This window comes from Epinephelus lanceolatus, chromosome 18 (assembly GCF_041903045.1).
Source record: "Epinephelus lanceolatus isolate andai-2023 chromosome 18, ASM4190304v1, whole genome shotgun sequence".
Lineage (NCBI taxonomy): Eukaryota > Metazoa > Chordata > Actinopteri > Perciformes > Serranidae > Epinephelus > Epinephelus lanceolatus.
The window spans coordinates 17,740,822-17,766,337 of NC_135751.1; the positions used below are offsets into that span (position 1 = coordinate 17,740,822).

General features: G+C 40.7%; 1 protein-coding gene across 6 annotated transcripts in view; it reads right to left on the bottom strand.

Annotated features, from left to right (window-relative positions):
• Nucleotides 1-2,229: 2,229 nt before the first annotated feature.
• Nucleotides 2,230-25,516, bottom strand: part of srcin1a (SRC kinase signaling inhibitor 1a) — a 146,388-nt gene continuing 123,101 nt past the window's right edge. For 3 of the 6 annotated variants that reach the window (XM_078161293.1, XM_078161291.1, XM_078161292.1), the window contains exons 17-19: nucleotides 22,657-23,592; nucleotides 18,852-18,989; nucleotides 2,230-8,103 (exon numbers count right to left, since the gene is read on the bottom strand). In XM_078161293.1, the coding sequence (XP_078017419.1) occupies nucleotides 8,098-8,103; nucleotides 18,852-18,989; nucleotides 22,657-23,592 (1,080 nt within the window). In that variant the 3' untranslated portion in view covers nucleotides 2,230-8,097. The remainder of the gene's footprint in view (nucleotides 8,104-18,851; nucleotides 18,990-22,656; nucleotides 23,593-25,516) is intronic. The other 3 variants (XM_078161296.1, XM_078161295.1, XM_078161294.1) reach the window with 3 other exon arrangements.

Below are 25,516 nucleotides of genomic sequence, written 5' to 3' on the forward strand. Positions count from 1 at the left end.
CCAAATGCTCCATTCAAATCTGCTCTTACCCAGGTGTGCTGTAAGATAAATTCCACTTGATCATAAATTGAATCCACATGGCTGATTGTTAAAGAGCACAGGTAATGCCCCCTAAGCACTACATAAGGGCAGGTATTGTGCCGCATGCAAATGCTTTGGCATATGCCCAAGAAAAAACCTCAGCAATAGTGAAATCGATGTACTGTTTAATAAACTTCAACAAAGTAAACATGATTTTCCAGAACGTCAGTACTGGCATTACAGGAAGTCAAAAACACAGCAATGGCAAAACATTTGTGATGCTATAAATGCTGTCTCAACACACAAACTGGAATTAAAAGAAAAGGGCATGACATGAAAATAGAAGCAAAAAAGCATTGCCCAAGCCAAGTGCTCAATGATGACACCTGGAAGAGTACAGGAAATAACAGGAGAGGTGGCACTGACAGGTGTCCAGTCAGATGCTCCACTTGACAGTAATGCCACTACCAGGTGCATCAGTTTTAGAGGATTTAGAGGCTTCTCAGAATTTTCCCTTAGAGGGGAAGTTAAGACTAGGTCCTTGTAAAAAATATGTTATTCACAGAGCATCTTAGACCTGATAAGAGCTCCTGAGGTGAAAAACTGTTAGGGGCAGGGAGGAGTGACTTAAGAGTTTCTTAATCAAACGAGAAAAAAGGTGGAAACACAAATAGGTCAGGGAAATATTCTCCAAACGCTGCATGATAGTGAGTAAATGAAACACTACAGATTAGATGGTGCAGGGATAGTATACTCTTAGGCCTCTTAAAAGTCCTTCTCCCTACTCATTAGGAATATGCACACATTTCCCACCTAATGCTATAACGCCAGAAATGAAATGATCACCATACTAACATATATGGAAAACCTGAAAAATTCAACAGTGCAGCAGTGATGACTTGGGTCTGTCTCAACCGGAGAGCTTTCATAGTCAGCAGTTCATTTCACTTTTGCCGGGTGTCCACACCTTGCAGGCTTACAAGAGGGTGCTGACCAGTTGCTGAAGATAAATTTTACATGTTCATGTTGGCGATCTACTGAAAAAAACACCTTAAAATGAATTAAAAGAGCAACATATCAGTGATTTTGAAGCTGAACACACGCAAATCATCATTTTTACAGTCTTAAAAGAGATCAGTGGACTAATAGTATTTCTTTAGCAGAGGTGGGACCAAGTCATTGTTTTCTAAGTCACAAGTAAGTTTCAAGTCTTTGCACTTAAGTCCCAAGTCCAGTCCCAAGTAAAGACAAGTGAGTCACAAGTCAAGTCCCAAGTCTTAAACTTTGATTTGAGTCCTAAACAAGTCGTATGTGCTCTTCGCCAAATCTAATATCATTTAAACAAGTTATATATTTAATTTACAAAAATCCAGAATGCTTTTTAAAATTTGTACTTCTCAAAAAAAGTCTCTTAAAACAAGTGTGACTGAATTTGATATGAAAAAAATAGTGCTGACATAGCACTATTAACCAATACCACAACAGAATATGTTTATGGTCTATGTTTCTTTTGTATATTCTCCTGCAACTTGACTGGATGCCAGTGGATTGGTTTAAACAAAGTAAAGCTGGGGAAATAAGTGTTGACTTGTTGTGAAAGAATAGCATTGATTCAGGAAATAAAGGGAAATTAATTTATTTGTGGCAGACAATTTAAACAACATACCTTTTCATCTTTGGGCCTGGGGGAAGATACCAAACATTTTCAAGTCAAAAGATCAAGTCCAAGTTAAGTCATGAGTTGTTGTTAGCATCCAAGTCAAGTTGCAAATCTTTTTTTTGACTTTGTCAAGTCTGAAGTCATCAAATTTGTGACTTGGATCTGACTGAGTCCGAGTCATGTGAATCAAGTCCACACCATGTTCTTTAGTGACAAATTTAATAACCCAATCATGAAAAATACTCTGAAACAAATAATCATAATTTGATTATATGCTATTCCTGTTTTTGTAAGTCCCTCAAATTTAAAACGTGTGCTTCCCAGCGTGTGAACTACAAAAAGGAGATTAAATCTCCATCACTTGTAAACTGTCATTGGTGAATCCCAGGTATCAGTACTAAAGCAAACAAACAAACAAAAAAAAAAATACGCACAAATCTAAGAGGAAATTTATTGGTATATTCCTTCCTGCACGAGGTCAAATATCACTACTTTCCTGACGACAAGACAACATAAACAAGTCATTATGAAGCAAGATCAGACACCGCCACTGTACAAGAGAGCTGCACTTTATTGGACACACAATCACAGCAAATTATGTACAAAAGAAGGCAGGTTCAACTGCCAACTGTCTTCTCACAGGAAAAACACACACATTTCTCACAGAATATCATGGCATCCACACTGATAAATTAGTATCTCCAGTATCAGTAGGCTTTTAAATTTATATATCATTATATTATAGATCTATTTTCTGTATTATTTTTGTTCTTATATCACACTACTCTACAAATGGGAGAATCACTCTGTGGAAAGAGTACACCATCACCGGTGACTTCTCTGGTTGGGGTGCGTCCCAGCATTCTGAATCCCTCTAGACATCTAACACTCTCTGCCACAATCGTCATCTTCATAGTCACATAACATCACAGTAAGACTGAACATGCCTGTGTCACAGATACCAAAATAACATCTCATTCTTCATGTTTGTAAACCTCTAACACAGCACCGCTTTTCCCTTTCGCTCTTTCTCATTTTTTTGAGAAAACATGTAGACAACATTTTTTTCGACTGCACCGTGCGATTGCTTGAGACTATACATGCATTGTTTTGTATATACCTTTGTACCCATCGTCATAGTTTATTAATAAAACATCTTCTTTTGGACATAACAATTTGTTGAACTCGCTAGGAATGACTTGGCCTATTTACAAGTCAATTTTTGTTCTTCTACTTTTGATGCCAAGATTTTTGAACATCCACACATTCATGTAAAAACCTCATATACATACTATAGAATGTAGGTTCGTTATAAAAAAAGATACAATGGCAAAAGGAAAAGAGAAACTTTTAATTCACACAATTAATTCCCTTATTGATCCATCTTGGTGGTTTTAACGACTTCTGTGGTTTAGCTTAACTGCTACTTAAAGCCACTCAGTGCAACAACTGCGACTGAGTGCACAACAAAATGTACTTCCACCTGTTGTAATGATTTAGAGCCTGTTGTCTCTTAATGCTTATGCACTGAGCATCCACGTTCACATTGCTACCACTCCTGTTCACATGCAAACATGACACAGAGGGAAATTAAAGCCATGTAACTTACTTCTGTCAAAGCAGCAAGGCTCCATATGAAGCCTTTGGGCCCATTAACTGACCTTTCACAGTAGTTACCACAATATCCGTGTTTCTGACCAACTCACTAATACAAGCTGAATCACAAATACAGGATGGGGGGAAACCAAAAATAACAGACCAAAGGTCCAGAAAACAACCCCCTAAAACAAAAAGATAGTAGCAAAATAAGCCCCTAAGCACAGGCACTGGTCCAGCCTCTGGCACCTCAATAGTGACCCTTCACATAAGGAGGCAACGGTGCAGACGAGCTGGACGAGCATTTTCAGGGACAAGCTTTTAAAAAAAATCAAAATTACATAAAATCTAACTCAGTGAAGAAAACCCTAGAATTTAAAAATGAACTTCAGCATATATTACAGAGGCTAACTGTTATCTATACAGATATTTTTAAACAAATATAAAAATGTTCTGCGTATGAATAAATAATCTCAGTGTGAAATGTAATATCTCTCTCAATGAATTAAAAAAGAAAAATCTGTACAAAATGGTCACTAATATATAAAACTGAAGAGATGATGACATTTTACAGTATATAATTTACTCTAGGCCTATATATATATCACACTTTTCTTCACAATTATAATATCATACACAAACATCTCACTTAGATATATTTATATATGTATATTTCTCCTATGTTTGATTTCAAGTTTGCATGAGTTTTTCTGATTGCCAGTGGCATCCACTCTAAGTGTCTGCAACATGCCCTCTAAGCCTCCGGCCATGTTGAAATCACAGCCCACTAACACTTGGTTTGAGGGGAAAAAAAAAAAAAAAAAAAAAAATCATTCCAGAGAGCACTGTCACGCAATTCTGGGAGGTTTCATCTCCGACTTTACTTGGGGAAAGCAGCCAAGCGTGAATACTTCCTCCCCAACGCTCACCAGACGCAAATGCAGCAAATTTAACTTGGAGAGTTATGGATTTGAGTGTGGAACAGCATGAGTAAGTGAATTTCTTTCATTTGACTTCACTCAATATGAAACCCAGGGCTTGAACCTGCCTGGCGAAGCCACAGAGCACCCAGGGTGAGGCGTAATTCGCTGTGCTGTGAGCTTGCAGTTTCACATTGTTAGAACTCGGGGAGTGTTTAGTCAAATGCCACCGCTGCAACCTGACACACTCTGCATTTCAAGTGCTGTTTTCTCTTTTTCTTTCTTTCTTTTTTTGAAAAAATAAATAAATAAAATAAAAATGGGAACAAGCCAATTCTTGCAGCCTCTTCTTTGGGTAAAAGTGGTATTCTGTCATTGCTGCTGATCTAATACTGTAATACAAGATCAACTGGGGATTTCTGGTAAGAACAAAGTCTTAGAGGCACTGGGAAAAACATGGTAACAGATCCTTGCAGACAAACAGGCAGGAGTTTCACAAAGGCAAAGAGCACTGCCTTGGCAAAATTGTAAGAGTGCTAATACATATTGCACACACTGTTAACTTGCCTATCAAACTTTGTCCTAGGATTACCTCAAACTGAGTGGTTTTTATTTCACAGACGCCCCGCACCAAAGACAAAGCAAAGTGAGAGGGGCAGGGAAAGAACAGCCGCTTAATGGCGCTCTGACTGTCAGACCCTTCCTCTCATCTCTTTGGGTCTTTTATATCACAAGCGCTCTCGATTGAGACAAGGCAAGTCAAAGCTGGCCTTATTAAAGAAGCCTTCAAACACATGTCCCCAAACTAATCCCCTCTCCTCAAGCTGCCTACTCTTTGACATGATCCCCTTTTGCACGTTTTAATCTCAATGCCACAAAGAATCGATTTCACACGGTCATTCTTGTGAACCACTGAAATAAAAAATAAAAAATCACTTTGTCTATGACTGTCCGTTCAACCTCATCACCTCCCCAGTGGGCAGCCTTAAGGCAATAATATAGGACAGGGAGCTTTAGAATGGTTCCTTGTGCAGGGTTTACACTTAGGGAATCACTGACAGGCCTTTGATGTGCTTTAAATAGTGATAAACTACTGTCACTGATGCACACCAAAGGCCTAACATTCATAAATGTTTCAACATGCAGGTAATAAAACCAAATGAAGCAACGGTAATATTGGTAATCTAATGTATGGTATTTTAAATATGCAGGGATGTTTTTTTCCCTTCCTTTAAGGAACATTTATAGCTTTGTGCTTGTTATAATTAACCGGATTCACAAGGTCAAAATTCGAGGAAAGTGTCAGGCGTTTGAGAAGAAACTGTGCTTGCTTTTTATTTTTATATTCTTATCTCAGGCCCTTGAAGGGTCAAGCTGTATTTGAAGTCTCTAAATATGTGCTGATTAACTCTCTTTATCTTTCAAACACTACTCAAGAGTTGAAACAGTGTCATAGATGTTGAAGTGCGATCACTTCACCGCAGTGAAAGATACATTCTGTTCTAAGAAGGCATTCCATTTTACAATAAGACTTGCAAATTTAGCTGAAAACTTTGGAAGCTGCTTCCCATCAGAGTAACTTTGAAGTTCAAAAGAAACAAGTGTCTCCAAAAGAAGCCACTTCATCCGTCACTCTGTAGATCAGATTCCTTAAAGGGTGAAATTGTGTTCTGGTCGATGTGGCATATTTTACCAAAGTGCTCGATATCAATGGTGCAACAGATGTGACTTAAAACCTTAATCATCACACAAGATTTGCTGAAACAAACAACTAGTAGAGTCTGTGCTTCTGCGAACAGCTTGGCTTTACAAGTGCAGACTGTGTGACAAAATGTGTGTGTTAATCATTACTGTGTGTGCGCTTGAGTCTTTGGGAAGGTTTGTGATGTCAGGTGCCAAAATGCCGGAGCAACCTGTAAGATGCTACTGCAGAAACATCCTGATTGTCATAATTAACTAGTTAATACACATATACAGAAATTCAACATGTCTGTACAATTCACTAGTTGCATTCCTTTCTCCTGTTTGTGTAACTGTACCTCCTGGTTCTATTTTAAATGTGCTGTTAGGACTTCTCCCTACAATGTGCTTTTGTGAATACACTGTCTTTTTCAAATCAAAGATTTTCCCATAATTGTTTCTAATTTTCGATGCAAGGATTTCTTTCTGCAGGGATGCATATTAGTATTCAGTGTGACATGAAATCAAAGTCAGACAGTGGAATGTATGCTTGCAACAAAGCAGATCAGATCACATCAGGTCAGAGATCAGGGCATGAGGACAATCATGTAAACTCTTTACACAGTGTGTACAAACGGAGGGGAAAATATAGCACCAGTTCAGAGTTTAAAACACAGGTGATGCAAGAAAAGCCACAAATGCCCTTTTAACACAAAACAGCTTGAAACCACAATCATCACCTTGATCTACTTTTGATTTTTTTCTGAGCACATTCTGCCAGGTGATGTGAGAGCAATATTATCCTGAACACACACAACTACTGGACTCACTTGGTGATTATTGCAGTTCTATTTTCTATGATAAAAGTCACAGTCTAGAAATGTTGTCAATTCCACTAACAACCCCAGTGAGTGAGGGTTTATATGAGACTGCTACTGTCAGTAAATCCATCCAGACCACATCAGCTTACAGCAGGCAGCTGGTAGGAGGGGAGGCCCGTTTGTGCGCTCTCTTTCTGGCAGACTGGCAGTATGACTGCGTGGGAGAACTGCAGAGGAACTATGGAACCAGATCAGAGTAGGAAACTTGTCCAAGAAGAAGATTGTGACTGCTTTTACAGTACGATAGTTCTTGCCATGGAAATTTGAAGACTCTGCATGCTGGAGTGATGCCAAAATTAGAGAGGAAAAAGAAGAGGAAGAAAAAGCAAAAAAGTCCTGAAATAAAATATGACACTAAAAAAAATCCATAATGCAGTTGTTTTCTCTTCATGGTTCATAATGTGATGGTGCTTGAATACTCCCGTGTCCTCCTCCTCATCATCACTGAGTGCTGCCAGGGGCGAGGTCCTTATTCACATGCTCATTGCCATCCTCCTTGCAGCTGTTGAGGCTGGAGCTACAACCGCTGGGCTTGAGAACCGCAGAAGGGGGGTTAAGGGAGCTCAGAGGGGTTGGGGAGGAGGGAGACAGGGAAGGAGTTGGGGTGGTGGGTGAGGCAGAAGAGGAGGGGGAGGTAGCAGTGGGAGTAGAGGGGGTGGACAGGCTGCTGGGCAGAGGCAAGGAGGAGGCTCGCTGCTCACGTAGAAGGCGGCGATGTCGGAGGGTGGAGGAGAGGAGCAGGGCCTCAGTGCTCAGACCGGAGGCAGACAGGCTTGCCAGCAGGGCCTTTGCTTGGCTGGAGGAGGCTGTCAGGGAGGGCATTGCCCCCTCCTGGGGGTACTTCCTTAGGCCAGGGGCAAATGCTGCTGCAGGAGAGGGCACTCGGCCTGAGAAAATTCCCGTTTTGATACCAGAGAGGTATGGCTCAATACTGCCACTGGTGCTGTTGGTCCCCAAGGCCTTCAGGTATAGCGGGGACACAGAAGAGGGGGGAAGGGGGAATGGAGGTTTTCAAGGATCAAAGGGAAAATCATGAAAAATTAAAGTCTTAAAATTGGCTGGGCACTGTCCCCTGCAGCACCTTCCCTTACCATTTCAGTCAAACATGCCTGGCGTGCATGCATGCTTGCACACACACACACACACACACACACACACACACACTCTTACACACATCCACAGCTGCACACAGATTGGGGTCCAGTGTAGATTTTGGATTAAACACTGGAGATTTGAGAAGGCTGACAAAGTAAAGGGGGTGGATGGATGTGTGTAGCTCTCTAGTCAGGTGAACAGGAGGAGAAGGAAGCCGAAGAGGCTGGACATGGACAGGTGCTGCTCACTGCTGCAGGGTCACAGGTACAGTAGGTGGGCAGGCCGGGGGTTGCAGGGTGACACAGGTTCACACAGGGTGGTGGGGTGGGTGAGGTTTGCCGCAGGAACAAGTGTCAGAAGAGGTGGAGGGGTGGGGGGTGAAGGAAAGGTGAAAACAGAACAAGAGACAAACACAGGAGATCATTATTCAGGTTGATATCAGCATGTGTGGTGCAAGCCATGAGACAGGCTGCTCTCTACACATGATGACCAAACCACTAATAAACACACCTTTTGTCATATGGTGCAACACTGAGTGACAATGCAAATTACACCGGTGTTGACCACCTTTATTTTGACACTTGTTTTAATGATTATACTCATTAAAAAATGCAAAATAAGCTGATGGACAAGCGGCATCACATGTTCAGTCCCTTTGTGTAATAGTGGAATGAGTCAGTAGATGGCACTGTTCCAACAGTATCTAACTCGTGGGGTAACACGTTTGTCACAACATCTATTTGTCTCTCTTTTGCAGGTGGAGCCAAGGTGAATGCATCTGACAGAAACAGTTGTTAGTTTTATCTGCAGGGTGCAAAACAAGCAGAATACACCAGATTGGTGTCAGGGCTGAGATAAGAGCGAGAAAGGAACTCTTTTACACTTTAGGGAGGTTTTATTTACGCTTTTCATAAGAAGCAACAGTAGAAGAGGTTCTGCAGTGGCTCTTAAAGTTTTAAAAGGTGTTGGTTTAGGGATTATGGGGAGTAGTTCTGTGTGAAAGGAGAGCAGGTGTGCTGGTCTAGACTGCGCTGCTGGGAGGCTTTCACCTGCTCTGTTGCAGTTCCAGAGCCTGTGCTGCCAACCGTCACCAGAGAGCGGGGCTGTTCCTTCTGCTTGAGGAACTCCTCTCAAGCCTGGCCGACACATTTATTCTGGTCTGTGAGTGCAGCAGAGTAGTCGCCCTTCATCTCACGCACATGTTCGCCTGCCAAACGACACCCTCCCAGGATAGGTCTTCACAACCCCCACCTCGTGCCCAGCACCTTTAACTAGCCTGTTTTACCGCCAGAAGTAATAAGAGGCCAAATGGGAAATGGAAATAGGGTTTTGCGGTGTGAAAGTGATTCACATTTTCATGCCCTCCTTGATCTATGCCAAACCAAACGGGGAGAAATTGTGGCTTTGAACTGTCTGTTCTTATCCAGCACATTGATTCGAAGGATCCTCATGCCTGGAATGCTCTAATACCTCTGAGTAAAGCTTTAGTGAGCAGGCGGCGCGGGCAGAGTGGCACAGAACACCATCAGAGAGGCTCTGTTAATTTTAACACCCGCAATTAACACGCATACAGGTAACATCAGAGCCTAAACTTACAAAAGAACCTGATGCTTTGCAAAAAACTTGAGCATTAAAGCTGATGTTGGTAACTTTTATAAAAACAACCTCATCATATTTGCTGAAACTGTCACTGCATCCACCCATAAGTATATTAGACAGATGAGCTGTGAAAAAACCCATGCTCCTCTGCCTCCTCGTACTGCTTCTAATGGCATTACTGCATGTGAATAAAAACAGCCAATCAGAGCCAAGGAGTCTCTGAAACAGCTGTCAGTCATGTCAATCACTGTATGTGCACTGGCGGTCAAACTGTCAAACTAGGCAACCTGATGCCTATTTCTCACATCACATGTTTTCAGAAAAATATTTTAGTGCACAGTTTAGCTGTAAAATGAGACAGTTTGTGACCATGTTGCAAACAGTTGAGTAAAGCACCGCCCACCAGCTGGAGCAAACTTTCCTTGCATGAAAGAAAGAAAAAGCATGAACATAGCAGTTGTGGCAGCTGCTTGCCATCCCCTGTGGTTGGCTTGTCAAGGATGGGGTATTGCAACACAGCGGTTATCGCAACAGCCCTAGAAGAAACACCATTTTTTTTCAAAGACGATCTGTCTCATGTAATACTGTTTAGATGGAGTGACAGTGTCAGCAAATATGACAAAAAGTTATTTTCATAAAAGTTACCAACTGTAGCTTTAATGGCACTTTTGTTGCTCCAGTGATAAAGTCTATTTGGAACACATCATTTGCATGTCCAGGAGGTTAGCAAGAGATAAGCCCTGAAATCTGATTCACCAGGCCAGGTGCTAAAGCTTACACTGCTATCCCAAAAATCCAAATTATAATTAGCTGAATGGCACAATGTTCATTCAACCAGCAAATTTATCTTGATGAAAAAAAACAAACCCAACCCTAACTTGAAATTGGCAAAGCTAAACACGGGACCCTCATGAAACCAAAAAATGATGCCAGTGCATCTTGTTTTAGCTGATTACAGATGGTACACAGTGATGTCTTAAAATGTTTAACTGTCCCTCCAGCTGGCTTTCATGACACGTTAATGTGCACCAGCTGCCTTTTATTTGAACTGGTGGGAAATGTTATTGTGTGGATAATGCCACTGATGCTAAAGGTATTTATATATTTAGATCTATTCATATATTAGCTGGGGGGTGGGACCACTGAGATACTCTAAAGTGGTGTGCTCATTCCTTGAGTTCAAAATGCCCTAGAAATGTCAGTAATCATTCGGCCAGAGGAAACAAAAGAGAACACACCACTGGAAACTCGAAGTAGGGTAAAAGTTTGGGGTCATGTTTAGGGAATTCTGTCCAGGAAAGGTTCCAGAGAAGAAGCATTTTTACCTTAATCTGCGGGCCAAGGAGAGAGGTCACCCATGGTGGGCACGTCTAATTGTCAGAACAACAACATCAGTCAAAGTGTGATCAGCAGGTGAGTTTGAGGGAGAAATGAGGGTGAGGTGAAACACTGTGGTGGCTTATTTCATCATTTTCTGGTTACAACTAAGGCATAATACTGTATGTGGATCCTAGAAAAATAGATGTTGAAGACTGTGACTGTGACACATTCTGCACAAACACATTCTTCAAAAATAACCTGTTTACTTTTTAGTTGTAAAAAAAAAAAAGTAGCAGAGTGCTCATATTTTTTAGCTGCCATAATTAAGATTTCTCTTCAAAAAGATCGGGAGCACAATGTCACTGATGGGTTAAAAAAACACCAGGTGAAGTGAACAGAGTCTGCAGAAGTTCTTAATTAGCTCTTATAAGCTGTATGCAAATGAGCCAGCCGGCTTGATAATTTGATGAGATGAGCTGCAGATAATCAGCGCGTTTTCCAGCATAGTCCGTGCTCAGCTGTTTCATTATACTGAATTTAAATGTTTTAGAAGACAGATTTTGCTCCATCCTTCTGTAAGCTAAATTGTCGGGATCTGTGCTATTTTCTGGGTTTGACATTAAAGGCAATGGGAATCTGACCGAGAGGAGCAATTTCAAAAGCAACAGCTTGTGGAAACCAACAACACAAGGCTACATTCAGAGCATCTTGCTTCATTAAGGTTTAAAAAGGTTGCTAAAATATTTGTGTTGGCAGTTTCAACCAGGACTCATGGTACAGTACTGTACTTGGCACTGCATGGTTAAAACGGGGTTCACACTTCAAGATTATGGAACCTGTGTTAATAAATAGACATTATAAAATAATCATAAAAAATTATATGAAATATTTACATCAACCTAATCTTAATAATTCAAGAAATAATTAAAATTCAACTCATTATTATGTGATGTTATTTCATCATTCATTTTCATAACATCAGAATTTTACTGTATCCCATCATCATTTTTATTTGAATAGACATTTTAATTTTACTTTTTCAAAAGGCTGATTTAATTTAAAATGGCATTTTTCACCCATCACTTTTTTTATGACTTTATACTGTCACTTTTTGTTACAGTGGTGTTGTCGCTGCCCTTTCACCTTTCAGCCAGTGACGTTAATTCAGAATTACTTTGACACTGTTGCCGCTCTGGCTAACAGGAGCTAACTGGCTAAAACTTGCCGGTTTAACATTTCATAATAATGACTTTCATTTTAATCATTTTTTTTCATTTATGTTTTACACAATTTATTTGTGTGATTATTTATTTTATAATCATTGATTTGTTTAATATTTAACACTTTGGGGAGCCATGCACATTTAGATCTTTTTAAAGAAGTATTTCACTGCTGTAAAAATGGTCTTTTCTTAAAACCTTCTATAGAGTAGATGCAAATATTTTTGAAAATAGTGCTACATGCACAGAGAAAACCAAAGTAAAAAACTGTGGCATTTTCTTTTGCTGAAGAGGTAGAAAACCTACAATTCCGAGAATGCACTGCATTACACCGGGCCAATAAATGCTACCACTGGTGGCTGATGCAATGCAAGCTCTTCAGTTTTTACACAGGACACAATATGGCAGCCAGCTAGCAATAAATTATCTTAAGGTACAGTTAACAGTGGGTTAAAATATATTTTTGGAAACATTAGAGGCAACAAATAGACAACGCAGCAGTTTGTTTTTTCAGCCTCCATTTTGATAACTCAGGAAACAGTATGGTGCCCACTTCCTATTCACAAAATTCTTGTATTATAGCCAAACAGTGCACTATATGTTTCTGAAGTCACTTTAGGTGAGAAATAGGCAATACAGTAACATAATCTTGGATTATATGTGATCAACACAGCCTTGTCTTACTGTTTGATCTGATTTTGGATCTCTCAATCTGCTTATACAGTGTCTGTGGTGGCAGGTATACGTAAATGCAGAAGTACAATCTGTAGTTGGAGCAATAGCCCTAGAGCCAGCAGATTTGAGCTGAGAGATGAGCAGGGAGATCTAAGCGCTGGTAGGATGGAGGGAAGTTTACCACAGTTCATTTACACATACTACCCACACTGTTATGATACAAATGTCGCAAAATCGGCAAAGTATCTTTTTAAGTAGCAGTAATGAGCCTAGTACTGTACGACCCAAGCAGCGACCTCCGAGACTAAGAAATGGAGCCAATGTGGAAGTGCCAAAAACTGCAATTTATCAAAAGGCCACTTGAGGCTGGCTCCAAAACAGAGTAAATCCCCATAGACTCCCATGTTAAAATGCCCAACTTTACAGCATAAATAAGCATTTTGACAGCCTGGTACAAAAAAACAGTCTTGGTCTCTATAGCTAATTTCAACATTCATGACAACTGTACAGGGGTGAATATTTATATAACTCAGCCGTTTACATTCTATTAAGACCCAAATTTACGCATATTTATGTGTTATGTCACTTGCAAGGCGACTTCTGGCTCCAAAATACCAAGATGGCGACGGGCAAAGTGCTGAACTCAAGGCTTCAAAAAGGCAATCCACAAACCAATGGGTGTCATCATGGTAGCTTTGTTCATTATTTTTACAGCCTATGGTACGACCACACTGGATGGCAGGTACATACTAAGAATCCTCTACTTTCTTAACGAATGTCCTGACTATTCTTGTTTTTGTATAACAAATCAAAACAAACTTCTACCTACTTGTGCACTGACTGACCACTTGACCTTTCAACTACTCACGGCATCTCATACTTCATAATGCCACAACAGCAGTTGTTGTGAAAGCTGCCACAGCTGACTGTTTATTCTCTTGGTTAAAGTCAGCTGGTTCTTTTGTTTCTTTTTGTTATTCGTCATGCAATTGTGGTATGTTGCCACCCTAAACGGCTTGGCACCAACTTCCCACGCTGACAATTAGCTTTGAGTGCCCACTGTCCCTCTGAGGATAGCGTTTTCACACATACAGCTTCTTTAACAATGGCTGTTTTGAACAGTTTGTGGACAAAGAGAGTGCGCCGTGAGTGTCATAATGAAATAATGGGACTAATTTTGCTTTCATTAGACAGGGGTAGGAATCCACTCTGCTTCCAAATCACAGAGAACGAGAGAGACTGATGGGGAAAAGAGTAAAAAGGAGAAACGGGCAGCGTGTGTAAATTGCAGAGTACAGAGAGCGGAAAAAGGAAAGAGACATAGAGAAGAGGAAATGTGAAAGACTTAATGGTGGGGAAAGAGAGCTGTCCTCTTCATATTGAATAATCCGTGATTGCCAGTGACTCAAGGGGCGATTATTACATGGCACTGCAGAGATTCCTCCCAATCTTCTCTCAGTCTGAGCCAACCAAAGCTTCATTACGTCCCCATCTCTCCAATCTCTCCCTCTCTACCTAACACATTCACTTCTCTGCAATCTTCAAGACTGAATTTGTGTCTGAATGCTCTGTCAAATTCTTTGGGGTATGGAGGTTTAGGTTCACTTCACTGCTCCTGTTATTTTTCAAATTACATTGACATTAAGCTTTTTTTCCCCTGTGCACAGGAGTGGTGCAAAAATCTCGTCTTGGCTTTACTGGACTGACATGCTTCAACAGTTCAATTTCCTTGCCTCCAGAGGCCATCAGGCATCCTTATGTCCAGTCCTTTACCTTATTTTATAGCACCAAAATGCTGGCAAATTAAAAGCAGGAAAAAAAGGTGGTGAGCCAGCTATCAGGCAAATGTATAACCACGTATGTATGGAAAGAGGTTTCCACAGGGAGTTTTCAAGTTTCTGATATCAAACTTCAGTCATTTTAAGTTTTTAATGCACATTACATTTAAAAATAATAGGCTTCAGACTTCAACAATATATTTTTGTCTGTCTATGTGACAAAGCTGATTTCTCATTCAACACAAACAGGTTAAGTTTTACATGTTCTCATACCAATAGGACAAAATTCAAGACTTACACAAGTCTATTTTGATAATATGTAATGCTAAGAAAATGAGTTTTATAACTTTTTAATTGGTTTAGATACTAAACTTAGAGACAGCTCAAGATTATCAGACATAAAAACACAGTTTGTAGATTTAAGCACTAATCCTCTGCCACTGTCACCTGTCTGACACATGATTCTCTGCGGGACAAAAAGCCTGCAGAGGACACTTTGATATATTTTGACAAACTCGTGATAATGAGACTGCCACAACAATGTGACTTTGGCATCAAAGAATTTATGATCATTAGCTAAACTGGATTTAAATTCAATTAATCATGGCCACAGTGTTTCAAAAAAAAAAAAAGAAAGAAAGAAATATCTTAAACTATACACATTTTGTGGAATGTAAGCTGAGGAGTGAAGCATGGTGGGGACATGCAGTAGTTTTGTGGGGCATGGAGAGGACTAAGTGGAGGTAAAAAGTGAGGGTAAAGGTTAATACTTGATCTAGTCTGAAAAATACAGAGGGGCTGCATGGCTATTCTGGAGACTCTGACCCCCTTTACACCTTGCATTAAGATACATTTGGGGTGATCTGATTCCAATCAAATAGTGCTAGACCACATGAAAGTACTGGTGTAACTGCACTGAGCAAAGATTGTGATCTTTGCTCAGTGCAACCCTGGGGTGGTCAGGGACGCATTGTGACCACACTGAACACAGGTGTAAATGCAATGGCATTTTCAGTCCACATAAAACAACTACACGGGCAGAAATACATAACTGCACACAACTGTTCGAAGCCAGTGAGGTAGCAGCAGCTCTCTCTCACCTGATGCCAAAGCTACGGGGCACACAGTGGTCTCTCTTTCATCTGATGCTAACACTACCAATACTACATCTCCCTCAGCTGTAATGCATTCCTGTCGGTCACTGTCTTAACAATCATGGAGGCCTGTTTCAGCCCCATCCTGACTGACTCTGACATATACAGTACAGGCCAAAAGTTTGGACACACCTTCTCATTCAATGTGTTTTCTTTATTTTCATGACTATTTACATTGTAGATTCTCACTGAAGGCATCAAAACTATGAATGAACACATGTGGAGTTATGTACTTAACAAAAAAAGGTGAAATAACTGAAAACATGTTTTATATTCTAGTTTCTTCAAAATAGCCACCCTTTGCTCTGATTACTGCTTTGCACACTCTTGGCATTCTCTCCATGAGCTTCAAGAGGTAGTCACCTGAAATGGTTTCCACTTCACAGGTGTGCCTTATCAGGGTTAATTAGTGGAATTTCTTGCTTTATCAATGGGGTTGGGACCATCAGTTGTGTTGTGCAGAAGTCAGGTTAATACACAGCCGACAGCCCTATTGGACAACTGTTAAAATTCATATTATGGCAAGAACCAGTCAGCTAACTAAAGAAAAACGAGTGGCCATCATTATTTTAAGAAATGAAGGTCAGTCAGTCCGGAAAATTGCAAAAACTTTAAATGTGCAAAAACCATCAAGCTACAACGAAACTGGCACACATGAGGACCGACCCAGGAAAGGAAGACCAAGAGTCACCTCTGCTTCTGAGGATAAGTTCATCCGAGTCACCAGCCTCAGAAATGGCAAGTTAACAGCAGCTCAGATCAGAGACCAGATGAATGCCACACAGAGTTCTAGCAGCAGACCCATCTCTAGAACAACTGTTAAGAGGAGACTGCGCCAATCAGGCCTTCATGGTCAAATAGCTGCTAGGAAATCACTGCTAAGGAGAGGCAACAAGCAGAAGAGATTTGTTTGGGCCAAGAAACACAAGGAATGGACATTAGACCAGTGGAAATCTGTGCTTTGGTCTGATGAGTCCAAATTTGAGATCTTTGGTTCCAACCGCCGTGTCTTTGTGAGACGCAGAAAAGGTGAACGGATGGATTCCACATGCCTGGTTCCCACTGTGAAGCATGGAGGAGGAGGTGTGATGGTGTGGGGGTGTTTTGCTGGTGACACTGTTGGGGATTTATTCAAAATTGAAGGCACACTGAACCAGCATGGCTACCACAGCATCCTGCAGCAACATGCCATCCCATCCGGTTTGCGTTTAGTTGGACGATCATTTATTTTTCAACAGGACAATGACCCCAAACACACCTCCAGGCTGTGTAAGGGCTATTTGACCAAGAAGGAGAGTGATGGAGTGCTGCGGCAGATGACCTGGCCTCCACAGTCACCGGACCTGAACCCAATCCAGATGGTTTGGGGTGAGCTGGACCGCAGAGTGAAGGCAAAGGGGCCAACAAGTGCTAAACACCTCTGGGAACTCCTTCAAGACTGTTGGAAAACCATTTCAGGTGACTACCTCTTGAAGCTCATGGAGAGAATGCCAAGAGTGTGCAAAGCAGTAATCAGAGCAAAGGGTGGCTATTTTGAAGAAACTAGAATATAAAACATGTTTTCAGTTATTTCACCTTTTTTTGTTAAGTACATAACTCCACATGTGTTCATTCATAGTTTTGATGCCTTCAGTGAGAATCTACAATGTAAATAGTCATGAAAATAAAGAAAACGCATTGAATGAGAAGGTGTGTCCAAACTTTTGGCCTGTACTGTATAACAAAGACAACTATAGACCAGCAAACTTTTTTTTTAAATATTTGTTTCAAGGGGTGACCTCTAGCTCACCTGGTAGAGTGTGTGCCCCATATACTGTAGGCTGAGTCCTTTGCAGTGGCCTGGGTTTGATACCAACCTGTGGCTCTTGCTGCATGTCATCCCCCCACTCTCCCCCAATTCTGGTCAATCTCTAGCCGCACATAATAAAGGCAATAAAAGCCCCCCCAAAAGATCTTTAAAAATATGTATGTTTGCTTTTAATTCTGCAACAATATTGTCTCTGAATGCAGCCAATATCCTGATGTGCACACTATGTAATTGTATTTTTTTTTTTAATGAAAAATTCTGATCATAATAGTTGTTGACAGGACTGTATGGTTCTTTGAGCTGGACAGAACGATCGGATGTCATTGTTAATGCTGGAGACATATAATGTAATGCAACAGCAGCTAATCCTTGGGAAACATCGGCTCCTCTGTTTAAGAAATTAAATCTGCTGTCAATTTTTATATTAACATACATCAAACAAATATTTTTATGTATAAATATATGTTTTAAAAGCACAGCTTACCAGATGTATTTAACAACCTTCTACTAATGAACTCTGATGTACATTCATATCCAACAGGACAAGCAGAGGATATTTATCTTTCCTATTACCGCACATCACTTGGGCAATATGCTTTGAAATATGGAGGACCATTACTCTGGAATAATAGTCCTCACTTCATTAAACCCGTCCATCCTTACTCTCATTTAAATCTAATATAAAAAAAACACCTGTGCCATAGTTAATGTATTAGTTATGTTCATGTGTTGTGTGTATGTGTCTGTTTCATTTATGATGATTATATCTTCTTGTTTTGTCTGTTATATTCTAACGTATAAGTGAGAAAATTATTTGTCATAGAATACATTTGAAATTCTAGAGGGGAGGTTTTCATCATAAGACCCTTTGGTGTTTATTACCTATCTTGCACAATCCCTGACATGTTTATTTTTATATACTTTTTTTAAAATCATATCTTGTGTACCAATAAAATTCAAATTCAAAATTAGGTTAAATGATACCTGGATACAAGACACATTTTAATGCAAGGTGTAAAGGGCATCTTTGTCAGCTTGCAGAGGTTCAGTGTGAAGGCGCCATCACCTTTATAAAAAAATCAGGTTTCTATATCAAGAAGAAGGTCATCAAAGTTGCCTGTATATGTGAAAAAAACTCCCATCTTACTTGATTTATAGCAGACACAGATCATTGCCTCTTTTGCCCCAGTTTCAGACAGAGGACATAGTAAAAATGCAACGTCTTTTTTATAATGATGATCATTTTCACTTTTATGATTTTTATACTCCACTTCCGTGCAAGCCTTTTTTTTTTATTCCTGAAAAACAGTTACGGCCTTCACTGTCACCCCTGCAAAAGGCAGCCAATACAGAGAATGTCCAGAAAATACTGTTCAGTCCGTCTGAACAGGCAGCCAGATCAAGTGTGCATTTGGCCTTGACAACAGCTAAATATAAGATAATACCTGGTTCTGGCCCTGGCTCTTCAGGAAGTCCTCTCTTCTGCCACTTTTAGTCTTGTCTGTGCTGTTCTGCTGCAGGTGCTTCAGTTTGGAGGCAGCTGAGGAGTGGAGGACTTTACCAGCACTTGTACCATTCCCTCCCTGAAAGGAGAAGAGAGGAGAGGTGTGTGAAGCGCACCTTAGACACACATAACATGGTCATACATTTAATTTTTCCTCTTCAGTGCCTTAGTTTACGCATCACATCAGATGCACATTAACTTCATACAGAAGTTGATTCCAACAAGCAAGTCTGTCTCCTGAGAGACCAATGAGGTTTTTAAGATCAGAGCTTGTTGCTGATACAACTGAACAATCTACTTCAGAGTTTCACCATCTATCAGTAGAAAAATGACAAAGACGAGAATATAGAAACACAACATCAAAACTGACGATGCGTAGCCTAGCCTCACCGCAGGATCCATGAGACAGTGTGCTTAATGATCTTCCCGCTGAGTTACTCTGTCGACTGTCTAATACGCACAAAAACAAATACACACTCTGGCAAATTTCCATCCAACTGTGCCTCTTGTGCACACAGAGACATTAGCTGAAAGGAGTAGCGTTGAATATCTTTAATCTTTCTCAGCTACAATAATTCAAGGCAAAGAAACCTGCCTTTCTTTCCTTCGAGCCCATTCTTCTCTTGATGTGAAGCTGAATTTTGAAATGCAGACATAAAATATACAGTATATTTAATGCTTTATTTAATGTGCTAATTAAAACTGAACTGTAATGGGGCTTGAAAGGAGATCGCTTGTCAGTATGAATTTGGTGACTACGCAAGCAAATGTGGACAAGAGTAGGAAGAAGGGTCATGTAGAAATGATGAACGTGGTTGAAGTTGGAGTGATGAAATAATGTGTGGAGACACTGTAATCCTCAGCCATGCCTATGGGAATGCTCCCTGGCTCGACATCACAGGGCTGAAACTCACCATGACAGTGCGACTGTCAGTTATTGCAGCCCTGCCCTGAGTGGGAGGCTACATTCAGAGCAACAGGGAATACTATGCAAGCTGTCAAGACATCTCACTGAAGTGGCAGCTGACACAGAAACGCAATAAGTCTTTTGATTATCCCTAATCTTTTGTTGTGTTACGGTCAACTGGAGGTGAGGTGAAAGAAGGCCACTCGCAATGTCTCGTAATAGTTCAACAAGTGGTCATTAGATGTTAACAAGAAGTGTATTAGAAGTGATATTTGGCTTCAGTATAAGAGATGGATTTCTATCCTCATGAAGGTTCCTGAGTAGTGGGATTAATAACAAAGTTGCGCACAATTTTATTTACTATGTTTTCAGCCTGACTTTTCGATCAATATTTATTTTTATTTTTTTTTAAGTATCTTTGATATTTTTCAACCTTGACCCTATTTTCCTATGTTTTTCTGTCTAAGGGATTAATGAGAACAACCGTTTTTGAAACTGGTCCAGCACTGAGCAGCAGAACAGGCTGCAATGTAACCACTCAGGGGATATGCACCCACAATGTACTGTACGTCCACTGAAAGTGTTTGGTTTTGCAACTGACCTGTTGTCAGGTTATCATTGTAAGTGTCTGAAAAAACCTACAAAGATAGACCTTTTTGTTATCCCTTGTTTCATCCTAAACAGCCCCAAAATGACTATTGTCAAAGCCACTAGTCTCCTTTTAAAGCCAGCATATTAACTGGGTGAGTTATGGGTTTATTTTGACCAAAGCAAAGTTGATGATTGTTGGAACTAGTGTCACAATACTTTAATTTCTAACTTTAATACAATACCTGCAAAAATATCAGTGGTACCTTTTTCAGTACCACAGGGAAAAACTGACATTTTGGGCATAAAATTGAATTTTTTTTATTAAAAAATGAGTATTACAAGTAACATGTTCCAAATCCTCTGCGACTGTCACACATTCAAAATGCAATAAAGTGCAAGTAAAAAACAAAACTGTGTTGCAAGAGCCTATATGCAACCGGAATGAGTAAGACAATGAGAAGACAGCTCTGTGAGTGAGAGGAGGTGGGGCTATGGGGCGGTTTGTGTGTCAACTTATTGTTGGAGAGAAAAGAGAGTAAGAAAGTAGTAGGCTGTTGATATATCGAATATTGAATATCGATTGAGAATTGATATGTATTGATAAATCCATATTTTTGACAACACTACTTGGCACAGTGGTAAGATGAACTAAGACGGTTTTTGTGAGTTTTTGTTTGTGTCAACTCAGAATGTAGTGTGCTTTACGATGATAAAATAACTGTTTATTTAAATAGTTTGGTGTTAGCGATTTTGAGGCTGTTTCTGGTTAAACAAAAAGAATCATACTCTAACAAAAAGGTGTATCTCTACTGCCCAATAGTTGTATTTCTTTTAAATGTGGATTTTAAAACACTGTCAAAGACTCTCACCCTTAGAGTAGAGCAGCGTTTGCCCTCCTTGATTTCTCCAGATCAAAGGGGATTTGTCAAGGGTAGACGTGGCCTCTTAAATTTAGGGAGGCTTTTTAACATCATTTATACTCCATCATCCCCAGTGCCTGAGATTGCTTTATCGCTTGATGCTGAAAAAGCTTTTGATTGGGAGATGTGAAACTACTTGTATTACACTATTGATAAATTTGGCCTGGCTCACAGATTTATTTCATGGATAAAATTCCTACAGCTCATCCATGGCACGTGTCAGAACAAATACTTTGCATGTCCCCTATTATCCACTTTTATCGTGGAACCAGACAGGGATGCCCCCTCTCCCCTCTCCTATTAATTTCATATATTTTACCATTAGAAATTAAGCTGTGAACACATAACAAGGTCAGAGGAATCCAACAGAAAAGCCAAGAACAGAAAGTGTCACTTTATGCAGATGACCTATTACTTTATATTTCTGACCCTATAAGCTCACTTCCAGCTGCATTTACCATCTTTCAAAACTTTGGCAGTATTTTAGATTATAAATTAAATACATGCATACATACATAAGAGCAAACTACTTGCTCTTAACTCCAAAGCCAGGGAGATTTCAAAATGGGAAATGAAAGTTGACGGTGCACAAGTGCCCCAAGTGGTTACATTGCAGCCCACAGCTGCTGGCTACAGCACTCTTGCTCCAGGTTGAAAAATACCGAAGTTGCCCTTTAAATCATATTTTTACCTGAAATGACCCACGTTGTATTCTGTCTGTGTTCTGTGAAACACAATCACAAAGTAACTTTTGGTGAGTGCAATAATGATGTGACACAGTACATAAAAATGCCTTTAGGCTTGTTTAAAAAACACCAGATTAGCTGATGTGCCTTGACACAATATTATTTTGTTTAAAACTGTTTCTGAGGAAACGAGAGTTGAATTTCAGACAAAAGAAAGATAAGAAGATAGAGCCGTCAAGTACAGAGGAGAAAAAAAGAAGAGGAAATTTGAGATATATGCATTGACTATGCATTTGTTTTTATTGCCTGTTTAGTGTAACAAAAGGAGAAATCGGCTAGCTTTACAGACAGAAAACAGATGCCAGGACAGATCGATAAAGAAACAATTAACGGCTTTGAGCTCAGTAGGATAGCTGCTCCAGCACTAATCACAGAACAGACAAGTAGGGAGGAAGTCTGTTGTCTGTCCCCTATTACATATTTTCAATTTCAAATACAATTAGATGCTGATTTAGTCAGGGAGCAGACATCAGAAGCCTGAAAATTAAGTTTCAACAGTCACCCATAGAGAAGCAGTGAAGAGAGAATATAGAGCACACTGCTTCAGAGCAGGAATCTGCACAGCAGGTGTAAGCAATGAACCTGGATCGATGCTGGGCTGAAAGAGGTTGGCTTGGGTGGGACCGGAGGCTTCTTTGTCTCTGTGGTTGGACTGCCCGTCACCTGCACAGGTTTGCCTTTGGTGGCTGTCTCAGTGTAGAGCTGCTGTGATGGATGGCCACTGATCTCTATCAAGGTGTTCTCCAGCTCACGAATAGTCTCCTCCAAGCTGTCCAGCCTCCTGTAGGTGCTGAGCCGGATACCTTCTCTGCGTTTCCTCTGGATCTCGTTGGATAGACTGTCCGCAGAGCTAGGTAATCCACTGGACGTCTGAGTAATGTTTACTGATGTCTGCTGTACCTCAGGAATCTTAATTTCAGTGTTGTGTTGAAGTGTCAACACTCTGTCCCCTGTCTCTATCCCTCTCCTCAGAGCATCCACCAGACAGCTCTGCTGGCCCAAGTGGAGGGAGGAGGACTTTATTCTGGGTTTGGGCACCGGCTTGGATGGCTCCAAAAGGGAATACAGCAGCCTGTAGGCATCCCTGATTGTATTTAATTCTCTGAGGAGCACTAGTAGAGGCCGTCCACTCAGCTGGACCTCAGGGACTTCATTAGTCTGTGGTGAGATGGTCAGAGTCTGCAGAGCTTCTCCTATAGTCCTGCTGAGCTCCTGGACCTCAATGGGAGACACTACCCTCACCTCCAGCTCTGTCAACAGCAGGGCAACTTCCGGTTTTGACTCCATGTCCTCCTTAAAACTACGCTGCTCTTGCTCTTGCTGAATAGGGTTTTCAAATAAATCCTTTTCTTTTAAAGTTTGAGTCTGGTAGACGGTGTGATGACCAGTCCAATCTTGTGAAGGACTCTCTTTTCGAGGGTAATTTACTGAATCTCTGACAGGATCCTCTGAGGCAGTGGGTGAAGCTGGCAAACACTCTGTCAACATGATGTGGGGAACAGGAGACAAGCACCTTCCCTATAAATGAGGAAAGCACTTGAGGTTTAAATTTTAACACAATGAACTGGTTATAGCTTCAGCACAATCCAACAACTTGTGTGAGATCACTGTAGACTCAGAAAACCAAAAGAAAGAAATGAGTTAGCAGTTTCAACAACCTGTACGTTATGTATGTACAGTACAGGCCAAAAGTTTTGACACACCTTCTCATTCAATGCGTTTTCTTTATTTTCATGACTATTTACATTGTAGATTCTCACTGAAGGCATCAAAACTATGAATGAACACATGTGGAGTTATGTACTTAACAAAAAAAGGTGAAATAACTGAAAACATGTTTTATATTCTAGTTTCTTCAAAATAGCCACCCTTTGCTCTGATTACTGCTTTGCACATTCTTGGCATTCTCTCCATGAGCTTCAAGAGGTAGTCACCTGAAATGGTTTCCACTTCACAGGTGTGCCTTATCAGGGTTCATTAGTGGAATTTCTTGCTTTATCAATGGGGTTGGGACCATCAGTTGTGTTGTGCAGAAGTCAGGTTAATACACAGCCGACAGCCCTATTGGACAACTGTTAAAATTCATATTATGGCAAGAACCAATCAGCTAACTAAAGAAAAACGAGTGGCCATCATTACTTTAAGAAATGAAGGTCAGTCAGTCCGGAAAACTGCAAAAACTTTAAATGTGTCCCCAAGTGGAGTCGCAAAAACCATCAAGCGCTACAACGAAACTGGCACACATGAGGACCGACCCAGGAAAGGAAGACCAAGAGTCACCTCTGCTTCTGAGGATAAGTTCATCCGAGTCACCAGCCTCAGAAATCGCAAATTAACAGCAGCTCAGATCAGAGACCAGATGAATGCCACACAGAGTTCTAGCAGCAGACCCATCTCTAGAACAACTGTTAAGAGGAGACTGCGCGAATCAGGCCTTCATGGTCAAATAGCTGCTAGGAAACCACGGCTAAGGAGAGGCAACAAGCAGAAGAGATTTGTTTGGGCCAAGAAACACAAGGAATGGACAGTAGACCAGTGGAAATCTGTGCTTTGGTCTGATGAGTCCAAATTTGAGATCTTTGGTTCCAACCGCCGTGTCTTTGTGAGACGCAGAAAAGGTGAACGGATGGACTCCACATGCCTGGTTCCCACTGTGAAGCATGGAGGAGGAGGTGTGATGGTGTGGGGGTGTTTTGCTGGTGACACTGTTGGGGATTTATTCAAAATTGAAGGCACACTGAACCAGCATGGCTACCACAGCATCCTGTAGCGACATGCCATCCCATCCGGTTTGCGTTTAGTTGGACGATCATTTATTTTTCAACAGGACAATGACCCCAAACACACCTCCAGGCTGTGTAAGGGCTATTTGACCAAGAAGGAGAGTGATGGAGTGCTGCGGCAGATGACCTGGCCTCCACAGTCACCGGACCTGAACCCAATCCAGATGGTTTGGGGTGAGCTGGACCGCAGAGTGAAGGCAAAGGGGCCAACAAGTGCTAAACACCTCTGGGAACTCCTTCAAGACTGTTGGAAAACCATTTCAGGTGACCACCTCTTGAAGCTCATGGAGAGAATGCCAAGAGTGTGCAAAGCAGTAATCAGAGCAAAGGGTGGCTATTTTGAAGAAACTAGAATATAAAACATGTTTTCAGTTATTTCACCTTTTTTTGTTAAGTACATAACTCCACATGTGTTCATTCATAGTTTTGATGCCTTCAGTGAGAATCTACAATGTAAATAGTCATGAAAATAAAGAAAACGCATTGAATGAGAAGGTGTGTCCAAACTTTTGGCCTGTACTGTATGTCTAGAAAACTTCCTCTTAAAATAAGTATCGGTATGTGAACGTGTGTGCTCCTAACATGTGCATTTGATGTGCTGTCTGTGTAGTCTGTTCCATGAAGCTTCCTCTCAAGTCTAAAGCAGTCCAGTAAGGTCC